Source organism: Phanerochaete carnosa (assembly GCF_000300595.1).
Source record: "Phanerochaete carnosa HHB-10118-sp unplaced genomic scaffold PHACAscaffold_1, whole genome shotgun sequence".
Lineage (NCBI taxonomy): Eukaryota > Fungi > Basidiomycota > Agaricomycetes > Polyporales > Phanerochaetaceae > Phanerochaete > Phanerochaete carnosa.
The window spans coordinates 3,572,655-3,584,714 of NW_006767628.1; the positions used below are offsets into that span (position 1 = coordinate 3,572,655).

Genomic DNA, 12,060 nt, shown 5'->3' on the forward strand with positions numbered 1-12,060 from the left:
AGCGACAGCGACAACCCAAAGCGAGCATGGAATGATCTAGCATCGAACAAATCATAGCCTCAACTCTCGATCTGCGGCCTTCGCAGCAACCGCGGCTGGCTCAGTACTGGGTTCAGTACTTGCCACAGGACGCTCGAGTGGTGGTGGTGCACTCCGCTCTGGGCCATGTTCGTCTAGCCATTTGTCCATATCGTCCCTGCGGTTGGAGAAGGGTCGTTTGCCTAGAAGTCTCACCATGTCCTCCCTAGGATACAGCATTAACAACTTTATCTTGGTGATATACGGTATGCACTAACCGTATAATAACCTCCTTATCAAGAAGTAGCTGAGCAACTTTCTCGACATCTTCCCTGTGCTTCGTAAGCAATTCGGTCGTACGCTTGTGTGCGGCACTGTATAGCAAACTCAGCTTCTCTCCTGTAAGCGGCCTAGATATTTACGCACTTTATCATCTTCCTAACTTCGTCATCGAGCATTTGGCCAGTCTTCTCGCTGAACGGCTTCTGCCACTTGTCCTGGGCTTGAACGCCGCCATAGCTGACAGGACCGACCACCTGGTTCATACCGAAGTTGGCCACGGCCTCAAATGCCAGACGGGTAATCTTGCTCAGGTCGTCCTGCGCGCCGGACGTGATATTCTCCGCGCCGAAGAAGATCTCCTCTGACACACGACCGCCAAGGGTCATGCAAATACGATCGAGCATCTGCGGTGTCGACATGAGGTAGCGATCAGGCGGGAGGTACTACGGGTTGAAACAGATTAGATGAATATTGTACGACATAGAAATCAACGTGCCTGGGCATAACCAAGCGCACCAACGCCATGAGGGATGATGGTCACTTTCAACAAAGGATCCGCGTGCTCGAGGAACCAACCGCAGACAGCGTGGCCCGCTTCATGGTATGCGACAATCTTCTTCTCCTCGGGGCTAAGTAGCCTGCTCTTCCGCTCGAGGCCAGCAATGACACGGTCGATCGCGCTCTCAAAGTCATTTTCTTCAACGTACTCGTGACCTTTGCGGGCAGCATGAAGGGCGGCTTCGTTGCAGACGTTGGCAATATCAGCGCCAGAGAAGCCAGGGGTAAGGACAGCAAGTTTGTGCGCAACCCGATCACGCTCGGGAAGTTTCTTGGACAGACGAAGAGGCTTCAAGTGGACGTGGAAAATTCCCTGACGTCCACCGACGTCGGGCCTGTCGATGGCGATGTGACGGTCGAAACGACCTGGGCGCATGAGAGCAGGGTCGAGGACATCCGGCCTGTTGGTTCCAGCAAGCACCACGATGTGCTCCTTGGTACTGAAGCCGTCCATCTCGACCAAAAGTTGATTGAGCGTGGCCTCTCGCTCGTCGGTTCCACCGAAGCCGCCCTTGCTAGATCGTGCCTTACCAATCGCATCGATTTCGTCCACAAAAATGATGCAAGGAGCGTTCTTTTTGGCCATGGCAAAAAGGTCCCGGACGCGAGAAGAGCCAACACCCACGAACATCTCGACGAACTCGGAGCCCGAGACGGAGAAGAAGGGGACACTGGCCTCGCCGGCTGTTGCTTTCGCAAGGAGTGTCTTACCAGTGCCCGGGGGACCAGATAAAATAGCTCCGCGAGGAATCTTGGCACCGAGTTTCTCGTAACGAGCAGGCTCCTTTAAGAAGGATACAAACTCCATGACCTCCTCCTTCGCTTCGTCCATGCCGGCCACATCCGAGAATTTAACCTTGATGTCAGTTTCGTGGTTGAAAAGCCGCGCTTTGCTCTTGCCCATGTTGAAAATTCCTCCGCCACCTCCGGTAGCACCTCCACGCCTCGAGAGGTAGAAGAGAAGACCAGCAAAGAGCAATGTGGGACCGAACTGGACGAGATAGCTGAAAGTAGAAACCTCGTCGTGATATGCGACAGGTATTCGCTCGTGTGACGGAATGCCAAGCTCTCGCTGTGCCTCGTCTAGCTTGCGTTCGAACGCTTCGACAGAGCCTATTGAGAAGTGATAATCTCCTGGGCCCGCTGGAGTGGAGGGATACATAGTTCCAGTGGCGTTCGAGTGCAACTTGACCCGTACTTTGGATCGGTTGACAACGATGAGCTTGTCCACCAGGCCCTTGTCAAGGAAAGCGGTACGGAACTCTTGCCATGTTATCTCGCGGGAGGTGGGCGAAGCAGAGTTCGACAGGGCGTAAAATATAGTCGCGGTGGTGGCGAGAAGCGCAAGCTGATTGGTATTGAACCCGTTGTTCCCGCCTGGAGGCGGGGGCTTGGGTCCCTGCGAGCCTTCTTGTCGATTCGAAGAAGACTTCTGCCCCTGATTAGCGTTCTGTTGCTGTGACTGCTGCTGCTGCCGTTGCTGCTGGTGGTACCGCTGGAAGAAGCCCTCTAAGCCCTTCAATGGCTCGTCCTTGTCGTCCTGCTTAGTCTCTGCCTGCTTAGGCTCACCCTCCTTATCCTGCGTCTGCCGCTCCTTATCCTGCGTCTGCCGCTCCTTCACCTTCCCCGTCTCCTCCGGCTTTCGTTCGTTAGGATCCGGCTTCGGCTGGTGGTCGGACGGAGTGGCAAAGGTTCGTGCGTGTGGTGCTATGCGGCCTGTTGTGCTGCGAGCCACAAATCGGCGGCCAGCGAGGCCTGACGCACGAAGCGTGCGAGAGATCATGGTGGTAGAGGAGAAATTCGGGAGTCTGCTGCACACCGAAGTGCGAAGGGGTGACAAACCGAAACCCCAAATCCGGGTTCCCTGCCCGCGCTCACGTGTCGCTTCGGCAGGCCTCTCGTCAGTTTCTCTCTTTCTCGGGCGGCGCAGAAAAGCAGATAAGATTGGTTCAGTCAGCGCATGCATCACACATTGTCGCACTGTCTCATATGAGATTGGCGCAAGGCTCTGAAACGCTCGAGTATGTGTGCTGCCCCGGAGGATGCCGGGCTCTCCGACTGGTGTCCCTGGGCGTAACCTGCTCGAGGATACCCTTAACACCCACCAGCCTCCATCAGCCAGCAGCAGAGGGTCAGACGTTGACAGTGCGGTATCCCTGTACTGTCTCGCCCATGCCCTATTTCATGGCCAGCAAGTCAACCTCGCATGGCCGCACTACGTCTCTGCAACCGTTTGAGCCCTCGCTTGCGTACCAGCTTCCGTGTACCAGCCATTGCACAGTACCATGATTACGTCCGTTTCTCAACCCCAGGTACGCTACCAATCGCTCCCGTTGCGTTCACTCACACAATGAGAATTTAGGAGGTACCGGTCGCATACCTCTCAATAATCCTAAGGTAATCGGGGTTGCAAACTCCAGGGGTAATCGAGGGTGAGCATCTCCGTATCACTACGCAAGCGTCGCGAATCTCAATGCGCGCAGTTATCAGGAAGACTTCTACTCCTTCGCAGCCCTATCCTTGGACCCCGAAGAACTCCGCGTGAGCTTGAAGAAATATCACGGCATCGATTGGGATCCACATGCGCTCCCAAACCCGCTGGCCAGACAAGTCCTATTTGTTGGAATCTATGACGGGCACGGCGGGTCCACCGTCTCTCAGTACTTGCGCCAAGAGTTGCACGGTTTCTTCGAAAGTGCAGACAAGTCTCATGTCCCAGAAATGCTAGAATGGGCCAAAGAACTTGGCGGTTACTTCAAGCGTTACAGAGGAGGCGCCCTTAGCCCTTGGGTCAGACCGAACAGTGCCGATGCGCAACGTAAATTGGACTTGGAAGCAAGGGCCACTCTTGCATTTTTTGAGGTAAGCCGATTCTGGTTCAAGCAAACCAGCTTACTTGTCCTTATCCTAGATTGATCGTCAACTTGCAATCGAGAAGGCAGCTAAGGAAGCTGGCGCGACCGCATCTGTTGTTCTTCTGCAGACCTTGGACAACCCAGTGTTGCCTTTCTTCACCGCGGAGAAGCTTGCGCTTACAGTCGCACATGTCGGGTATGGGCTCGTCTGTGGCCTGCTTTTTACACTCGACGTTATTGACACTCATTCAGAGACACCCGAGTACTCTTGACGCACGTTGAACAAGGCAAAGTCACGCCGATGACCGAGAATCATCACCCAGATACCCGTATTGAAGCTTATCGTCTGCGGAGAACGATGGGGAGTGGGCTCACTTTGGACTCCTTTGGCGAGGCGAGGCGAGTGCGGTTGGTCCATCACATGAATGCCCAGCGCTGATAATATTGTGGCAGGTGGATGGGTGCCTTAGCCAGTACACGATCGTAGGTGCACATCTCACGATGCAAGATAGTCGTTTGTCATTCAATGAACGAAATAGTCTAGGCGACCTCAAGTATAAGCCGTTTGGCGTGACTCCAGAACCTGAAGTCCGCTCGAGGCTTCTCCGTGGCAAGTACTCCCACTGATCCCTGCTAGATCCCTGCCTGATGCTACAGCTCCAACAGGACATGCTTATTCCCACATCACACTTGTTTCGGACGGCGTATCGTCCGTCGTATCCGATGATGAGATCTCTGACCTCGCACGAGGTGCAAAAACACCCAAGGAGGCCGCCGACCGCATCGTCTCGTTTGCCTCCGGCATGGCCTCCCAGGACAACCTGACTGCCATCGTCGTCCCGCTGGCAGGTTGGGGAAAGATTACGGGACCAGATCGCACGAAGGCCTTCCGTGAGGATCGACTAACCGCTATGATTGGTGCAGAACGCATGCAGCGAATGTAACCCAATACGGACTACTGGTGTCTGTGGATCGTCGTGGCGTAATAGTGGGTATATCCGAACGTTATCAGATATGTACCTAATGGTTACAACGGGACCGTTACAGTTTTACTTTATTTATACCCATGGTGACAACTTATACGTGTCAGATGTGCGCTGCTGCGTGGCCGTCTGCCCTCGGATCTGAACCCGCAACCCATACCCTGTTGCCGGCAGGATCTATGACTTGTTGAATGACCTGGCCGCGACCCAGTGCTGACCGACCGTGACCGGCGGCGCGTCGAGCATCGTGACCCATAGCTGAAGATTCGTCAGCTACATACAATGCTCCGGGTGTCCACAAGCGTACCTCTTAGTCCCTCAACAACTTTATCAGGAATGCCTTCCTCGAAGTACACCTCGCTGTTGATATCCCCAGCGGAGCCTGTTTGGCTACTCTCTGTCTCCGGACTTCCTGCTGAGATGCAGAAACGAGGAGCATCAAGCGCAGCCTGCGCCGTGAACCCGCGAAGTATGTTCAGAAGTACTTGCACATGTCCTTGAGGCTAACGCCGGCACGAATGTCAAGATTGGGTCTTTGTAAAGGTAGACTGCAAACCGACCTGCATGAAGCCACCCATGACACCGTAGCTCAAGAAGAGCTCTTTCCCCCTCAGAGCCATGGCCGGGATAATTGTATGATACGGTCGTTTACCTGGCTGAACATGACACATCAGCTGAGCGTATTGGAAAGCCTCGTTGCCAGCTCACCTCCAAAGCGTTGGGATGACCTGGAATCAGGTAGAAGCCTGTACCACGATTCTGTAGCGTGAAGCCACATCCCTTGGGAACGGCTACAGAAGCGTTACATTCATCAACTACGCACCACAAGAAGATAAGAAGACGACCACACCTGCAGTGCCGAATCCTGTGACGCAAGTTGAACACCACCGCCCCACAAAGAAGGACATAGGTACCCACCTGAATAGTTGCTTTGAATGTAGCTGCACGCGTTCCCCCATTGGTCCGAGACTGAAGATCACCAAAAGGTCAGTGGCTTCCGAAGACAGAGAAAGAGAGGCCACACCTGTGAAGTAAACTGTGTCGGAGGAGCGGACTGGGTTTCCCTTAGTAGACGCAAGGGTTATGAGTACATTGTTCACCGAGCCTCGAGGTCGAAGGTACGTACGTGGACGACTTCAGGATTCGTCTTTGTAGGGTCGATTAGCTTCGCACGGGAGGCAAGATATTTCTGGGGAGACAGATGTTAGCGACGGGACGGGAGATAAAGAGCACTACGGTTCACTTTGCTCAGCAGCTCCTCGACAGGGACAGGACACACGGCTGGATCAGCAACGTAATATTGAGTGTCTGTAGAAACGATTAGTACTTGTGGAAAAATATCTGAAAAGGTGACTACAGACCTGCAAATGCGAGCCTATGACAGGATTGGTGAATATTTTATGATTAATCTTGTCCTACACTTACCGTAGCGTCTCGACTAGTGCATGGAGGTATTCCACAGAGTTGTGCTCCATCTCCAGTAAAGATTTGATCTTTCCCTGTTCCTCCAGCTGGTCCAAGATACCCAGCGCCACAAGTGCGGTGAGACCTGATTCACGCGCATCAGTTAACCATTTAAACGACCGGCGGAAACGAAAAGCTCTACCTTGACCGTTCGGCGGACACTCGTACACGGTAACTTCTCCATTGAATGTGTAGCTGATTGGTGCGACCCAGTCAGTATCGTGCTTCGCCAGGTCCTCGAGCTCCATGACGCCTCCCTTGGATTTGATGAGGTCAACGATGGCTTCAGCAATCCTACCTTTGTAGAAGCCGGCCTTGCCTTCAGCGACGAGCGTGCGGAAGGTCTTAGCTAGGTTAGGGAGCTTTATGACTTCGCCCGGACGAGGAGCGCGTCCGTTGAGGAGGATTTCGTCGCCATTTGGTGAGGCGGTCTGGATAAGCTTTTCGCTACGCCTCCACGAGTAACCAGTTAACTCGGATACAGGATGTCTGAAAGTCCGTCAGGGTATCTCGTTTGCAGGAAAATAGGTGATACGGACCCTTCTTCCGCGAGCTTGATGGCAGGAGCGAGGACGTCAGAAAGAGTGACGTTTCCGCTGCCCAGCCTCTCGACGGTGTCAACCCAAGCAGCGGCCGCACCGGGCACCGTGACACAGTTCAGGTTCGTGAATGGAATTTTGTTGCCACCGACGCCTTGTGAGCGAACATAATCGATGGTAAGCTTCTGTGGCGAGCGTCCTGAGCCATTGAAGGCCTTCACAGTCTTTGTCTTTGCGTCGTAGAAGAGACAGAAGGCATCACTGTATGCACGTCAGCAGGTCCTTTGCAGGCATAACACACCGCGAGATGTACCCGCCAATGCCACAGCTGGATGGTTCTGTCACGTTCAATGCCGCTGAGACGGCTACGGCAGCATCGGCTGTAAAACGGGAATGTCAGCACACGAACATACTCGGCCAGACATCGACATCTGCTCACCCGCATTTCCCCCCTTCCTAAGAATTTCTAGACCCGCTTCAACAGCGAGCGGCTGAGAGGCAGACACAACACCCTTGGTACTGAAGACGACTGATCTGCGGCTGGCAAAGCGCGAGAACACAGGCTCAGGGAAGTCGACCTTGTCCCAGTCAATTTTCATGTTAGTTTCTGAGTTGGGCGAGAAGTTGGGTGCGGCGATTAGCAAAATTTGCCCGCCATTTTATCATGGATGTTTCCTGATATTTCCCGCGACTCGAGAGACGGGCTTCCGTATTGCCGAATCGTCGTGTGGTGCGAGCATGAGTGCACAGGAGAGCATACCGTGAGAGATAAGATAATCACCCACGCGGTAATCGCTGGTAATCGATCGTCCCTCGCCGGTCCGGGACCAGTACTTGAACACGGAGGTCCCGAACGGTCTGCAACTCCAACGCGCCGCGCGCGGGACGCCAGGAAATGTCCCGTGATAAAATGGCGCAGCCTCTCACTCAACTCGGAGATGAATGTTGGAAGACCCGCGGCCACGATAACGACTCTTTGCGATTGAATGTGACATATTGTGCGCGAGATGACATGAATTCATGAAATGCGGGTATTGCTACACAAAATCTAATCTACGAGAGTGCCAGAGTCGTTGTCGAGAGTGCATGTGAATCCCTAGTACTGTCCTTGAAAATGTGACGAGGCGTGATTAGTCGTAAAGCAAGAATTAAGGCTACAGCCGATATGCCACGGGCTGAAACCCCGTATAGAATACAACCATAAATAACCCCACAACACCCGAGACTCTAAAACGTGACTATACGGCCTCGTCGCCCTTCTTGGGCTCCACCTTCGGTGGCAGTGTCGGCGCAAACTTCGACCTGCGACGCAATGTGGGGCCGTACTTGAAGAGGACGAACGGTATTGGTCCCAGGACGACGGCGACCAAACCCAAGAGCGTGGACGCCCACCGCGGGTTGAGCGCGTCAAACATCTGGGTCGCGAAGAGGGGGAAACTGGCGCCAAAGATCGACCGCACAACAGTGTTGGCGGCGAGGGCGGAGGCAGCGACAAAGAGATAGGCATCGATGATATAGTTGAATAGGGCCAGGAAGATCCAGACGGTGGCAAAACCGAGGGCCCCACCTGAAGTCATCGGAGCCCAGTAGTTGATACTTGGGTACGAGGTCCAGCCGAACCAGAAGAACGACACGGCAAAGATGGGCGCGGCCCACATCGCTTGCTCCAGACGGTACTCTGGGGGAACGGGATTGGGTGCGAACTCCCGCGCAAGTCGTTCGTAGCGAGGGTTCCACCAGAGTAGGTAGGCGAGTACACCAAGAGCGCCGCCCACGAAGAGTGGGAGGAACATGAGGCCCTGAACGCCAATGTTGAAGCGAGAGAAGACAATGGGATAGGCCTCGAAGAGCACGTAGATGCAGCCGTAGATGAACTAGAACACGGGCGGTAAGTCGTACGTTTGAATATCTGGCGTCAAGGATACTCACGCTCATGTACACGGTCAGCGCGATGAGCATGGGCTCGCGGAAGAAAATCTTCCAGGGGCGTAAGAGAGTCTGCTCGATTCGTTGCGAGATGGTGTATTTACGTCTCTCGAGAGGGGCCCAGTACCGGCTGTCGCCGGTCTCCTTGCGCAGCTTCTCGGCACGCTTGACAAGCAGGTATGGCCTGCGGTTGCTCGTTAGTTGTGCTAAAGAAGGTGATCCAAGCACTTAGCTACTCACGTATATGTCTCCGGTACAGTGAACAGGAGAATGAGACCGCAGCCGGCAGCGAAGAAGGTGAGCACCCAGTAAACCCAGCGCCAATGAACTCCCGCCACAGCCATGAAGCCACTGACGGTGGGCCCGATGGCAGGACCAGCGAATGGTGCAAGAGTGAAGAAACCGAGCGCCTTCCCACGAGTGTTGGCATCCCACATGTCCGAAATCAGCGCACTGCTCACAGGGTAAGCACAAGGTCGGCTATGATGGAAGCGACTGAACTCACCCGCTAATGACCAGCGGAGCAGCTGCAAAAGTACCGCCGAGGAATCGGAAGGTAAGGAGGGCGCCTGTGTTGGGTGAGAGAGCGCAACCGACTTGGAACCCCGTGTAGCAAATGAATGCGATCACAAGCGGAAGTTTGCGACCATAGCTTTCGGACAGCGGACCCCAGAGGAGGGGACCGATACAGTACCCGCCGACAAAGAGCGAGATGGTCAGCGTGGCGACTTCTTCACCAAAGTGTAAGCTCTCCATCATCTGTGGGACGATGCCGGAGGGTGCCGAGCTTGAGAACGTTCTGTGTGGACAAGGTGAGCACCATGCCAAAACTACGGTGAACACTGAACAACTCACGCATTCAAGACGAGGATACCTCCAAGAATGGTGATATACCACCGCTGAAGTCTCGACCAGTTGTAGGGGCTTGCTGGATCATCTGGAGCGAACCGAACCTCAAACTTGTCGTAGCCCTTCTCACCAGGCTCGGGCCCGTACGCTTCTTCATGGAATTGTGAGTTGACGTCATCGTCGCCTTGGAGGGGAGGTTCATTGTGTACACTGGCTACCGTAGATGATGTCTGGCTGGATTGCACAGACACCGCCGTGGAGGGACGGGATAGGATCGGTGCTGATGACGGCTGCAAGGCCGGCGGAGCCTGTGCAAGCGTCGATGGCGTGGAGTCCTGAGCGGAGGCCATTTTCAGAAGGGAATATTCTGGGTGAGGAGCTATTTGTACCTTGCCAGCCTTAAGTATGTGGGCTAACCGGGGGAATTGTCAGCAACATTGAGCTGGTCGCGGTAACCGGCATCCGGGAGCCAGCCTGCCTGCCTGCGTCACCGAATGGTGTCCGATGCGCAAACTTGAGCCGCAAAAACTCAAAAAGTCCTTCCGTCGGGTAAATCATCAGACCCACATTTCCGTTCCTGCTTCCCTTTCCAAGCAAACGCCACATCCTCGGCGACCCTGGCCCAATCAGACGCCCGATGCCTATGTCCCCGGTGCGTGATTATCGGCTAGACGCCCACTCCGCCCGCTTCCTCCTGACTACAACAGCCTTACACGCAGACATGAAAACCACAGCCGACCACATGTGCCGGCTCCCCCTTTTCCCATCCTATACTGCACCCTGCATGACTCAGCCCGTTGCAAGTCCTCCTCGCAGAGTTGGGTGCGACAAGTCAGGACGAGCCGGCCTAGTGTGCGCAAAGTGCGGCACAATCTGACTAGTAGCGATCCTTTTATCACTTTGAGGTGCGGCAGCCGATATTCCGTATCGTGTTCCTCGTTGTCTAGCAAAGCATGCTAGCACCGTGTCTTCGCCAGTGACTACCCCGAGTCCCGCTTATTTGTGCCTTCAGATGTCGTACGCTGTACGTCTTAGCACTCCATGCCATTCCCAGTAGACCGCGTACTAAGTATAATGAAGACCGCATGTTCTGCAGCCCAATACGTATTTTCTCGCGAGAGATTGGGGTGAGTCATCCGCAAGCCCGGAGTCTTCTGCTCCGCTTGTATCCCAAGCTCCTAGACCGCTGCTATTTGACGTCAGCATTCATGCAGACGGAAACAATGTGGCTCTTGTGCTTGTGAGCCGAAAGCCGAAAGCTCCACGAATACATGCTTACTCCCGCTTGCTTCGCTTACTAATAATGGCCTTTCGGTAGCAGCTGAGGTGAAGATGAATACTCGAGCTCTGTGGTTCGTAATCAGGCTGAGGTTGTTCAGGTGCTTAATGTTGACTTGAATCTTTCTCGGTCGTGTTCTAAGAGTAGCCGAAAGTCGTATGTCCCACATGCTGTGGAGCCATGCCGCCATGGCCGTGCTCCAGCCCATTCGCTCCCGCAGACTGAAGAAACAGCGTCAGTGCGCTTCCATGGTCTCTGTCCAAACACAGACTGGCCTTGTAAGCCCAGGAGGCTGGCTCGGCTACGTTCGGTCCCCTCGCAGTGCTCGAAACACGATCGAGCATCCCCGACACCTGCGATCCAGAAGCGCCCATAAAACGATTCCGTGCAAAGCGGAGATTGTTTGCGGAACAAGCCGCGGCACAACGCCCGGCGCTCAAAGGGACGCAGGGCCTGCTAGTTCGTTCACTCAGCTGGTACTTCTCAGATTATTGAGCAGGTTTCGCTCGTTCTCTAGTCGGCGCATCTCTGGTCAGTCTCGCTCATATTAACGCTCTCGGTTCTTGCGCCTCTGTCAAAAGGACACGCGCTCAACCATACATCCTTGACCTCCGTCGCATAGACAGTGTAAGCGATGCAACTGGCCCGCGTTCGCATAAAAGTGTTTTCTCTCGGCAGCTTTATTTATATAATTGGTCATCGGTAGAATTGCATAATTCCAAGGGCTCCCAGCTCGTCTTCATCTCTTACGTTTCCGCGCTTTTCGTTCCTGTGGATGAATACCTGTACAGAGGGATTTTACCGCTAACACCTGGTAGCTCCTGTAGACAATTCATTAAAGTCGCATCCAGCATCCCGACATCATTTAGTGTGCTCATTCTGTGTCCCCCGCCGCTGCAGAGTGGACGACACATGCACAGTGTGCTATGTCCCGGAGGGCCGTTTGTAACGATGAACGTAGTCACGCATTCACCGGAGCTGATTCGCACCTGATGATACGGGCACTACTTAAAATTCCGCGTTCAGTTTCAGACCTGGCAATGGCCTGAGTGCAGTCACTCTCCGCAGGCTTTTCTACTATATGAGATAGATGATTTCAATCGTCAAGTTCAAGGAATAAATTTGTGACTGTCTCTATGTGATCGTGCAATATTGATCAAGTTGCAGACCATACATAACCAGCGATAACTTGAATGACTTTAGAGTCCTTACACTATACGGTAGGTCACGGGAAATAGGCGCGCCTCCGGCTATCACGCGACATGGCGGATATCCGAGCTTGCCTGAATTTCGAAACTGCTACCGCA

The 12,060-nt window shown here is 54.0% G+C and overlaps 3 protein-coding genes across 3 annotated transcripts; all 3 read right to left on the reverse strand.

Moving 5' to 3' along the window:
• Positions 1-271: 271 nt before the first annotated feature.
• On the reverse strand, positions 272-2,717 carry PHACADRAFT_247688 (uncharacterized protein). The gene has a single exon (XM_007390585.1). The coding sequence runs from the start codon at positions 2,639-2,641 to the stop codon at positions 788-790; it is 1,854 nt and encodes a 617-aa protein (XP_007390647.1). The 5' UTR covers positions 2,642-2,717; the 3' UTR covers positions 272-787.
• Positions 2,718-2,996: 279 nt separating this feature from the next.
• On the reverse strand, positions 2,997-7,363 carry PHACADRAFT_247690 (uncharacterized protein). The gene is made up of 22 exons (XM_007390586.1): positions 7,139-7,363; positions 7,013-7,079; positions 6,700-6,960; positions 6,303-6,649; positions 6,122-6,245; positions 6,058-6,071; positions 5,940-6,004; positions 5,823-5,885; positions 5,721-5,760; positions 5,615-5,665; positions 5,547-5,561; positions 5,405-5,487; positions 5,257-5,352; positions 5,004-5,199; positions 4,378-4,954; positions 4,253-4,321; positions 4,167-4,196; positions 3,966-4,112; positions 3,770-3,909; positions 3,342-3,720; positions 3,221-3,290; positions 2,997-3,170 (listed from the first exon to the last, which is right to left on the reverse strand). The coding sequence occupies exons 1-15, from the start codon at positions 7,296-7,298 to the stop codon at positions 4,800-4,802; spliced, it is 1,737 nt and encodes a 578-aa protein (XP_007390648.1). The 5' UTR covers positions 7,299-7,363; the 3' UTR covers positions 2,997-3,170; positions 3,221-3,290; positions 3,342-3,720; positions 3,770-3,909; positions 3,966-4,112; positions 4,167-4,196; positions 4,253-4,321; positions 4,378-4,799.
• Positions 7,364-7,655: 292 nt separating this feature from the next.
• PHACADRAFT_180369 (uncharacterized protein) lies at positions 7,656-9,830 on the reverse strand. The gene is made up of 5 exons (XM_007390587.1): positions 9,481-9,830; positions 9,131-9,424; positions 8,866-9,078; positions 8,629-8,809; positions 7,656-8,573 (listed from the first exon to the last, which is right to left on the reverse strand). The coding sequence occupies exons 1-5, from the start codon at positions 9,822-9,824 to the stop codon at positions 7,938-7,940; spliced, it is 1,668 nt and encodes a 555-aa protein (XP_007390649.1). The 5' UTR covers positions 9,825-9,830; the 3' UTR covers positions 7,656-7,937.
• Between the last annotated feature and the right edge of the window lie 2,230 nt (positions 9,831-12,060).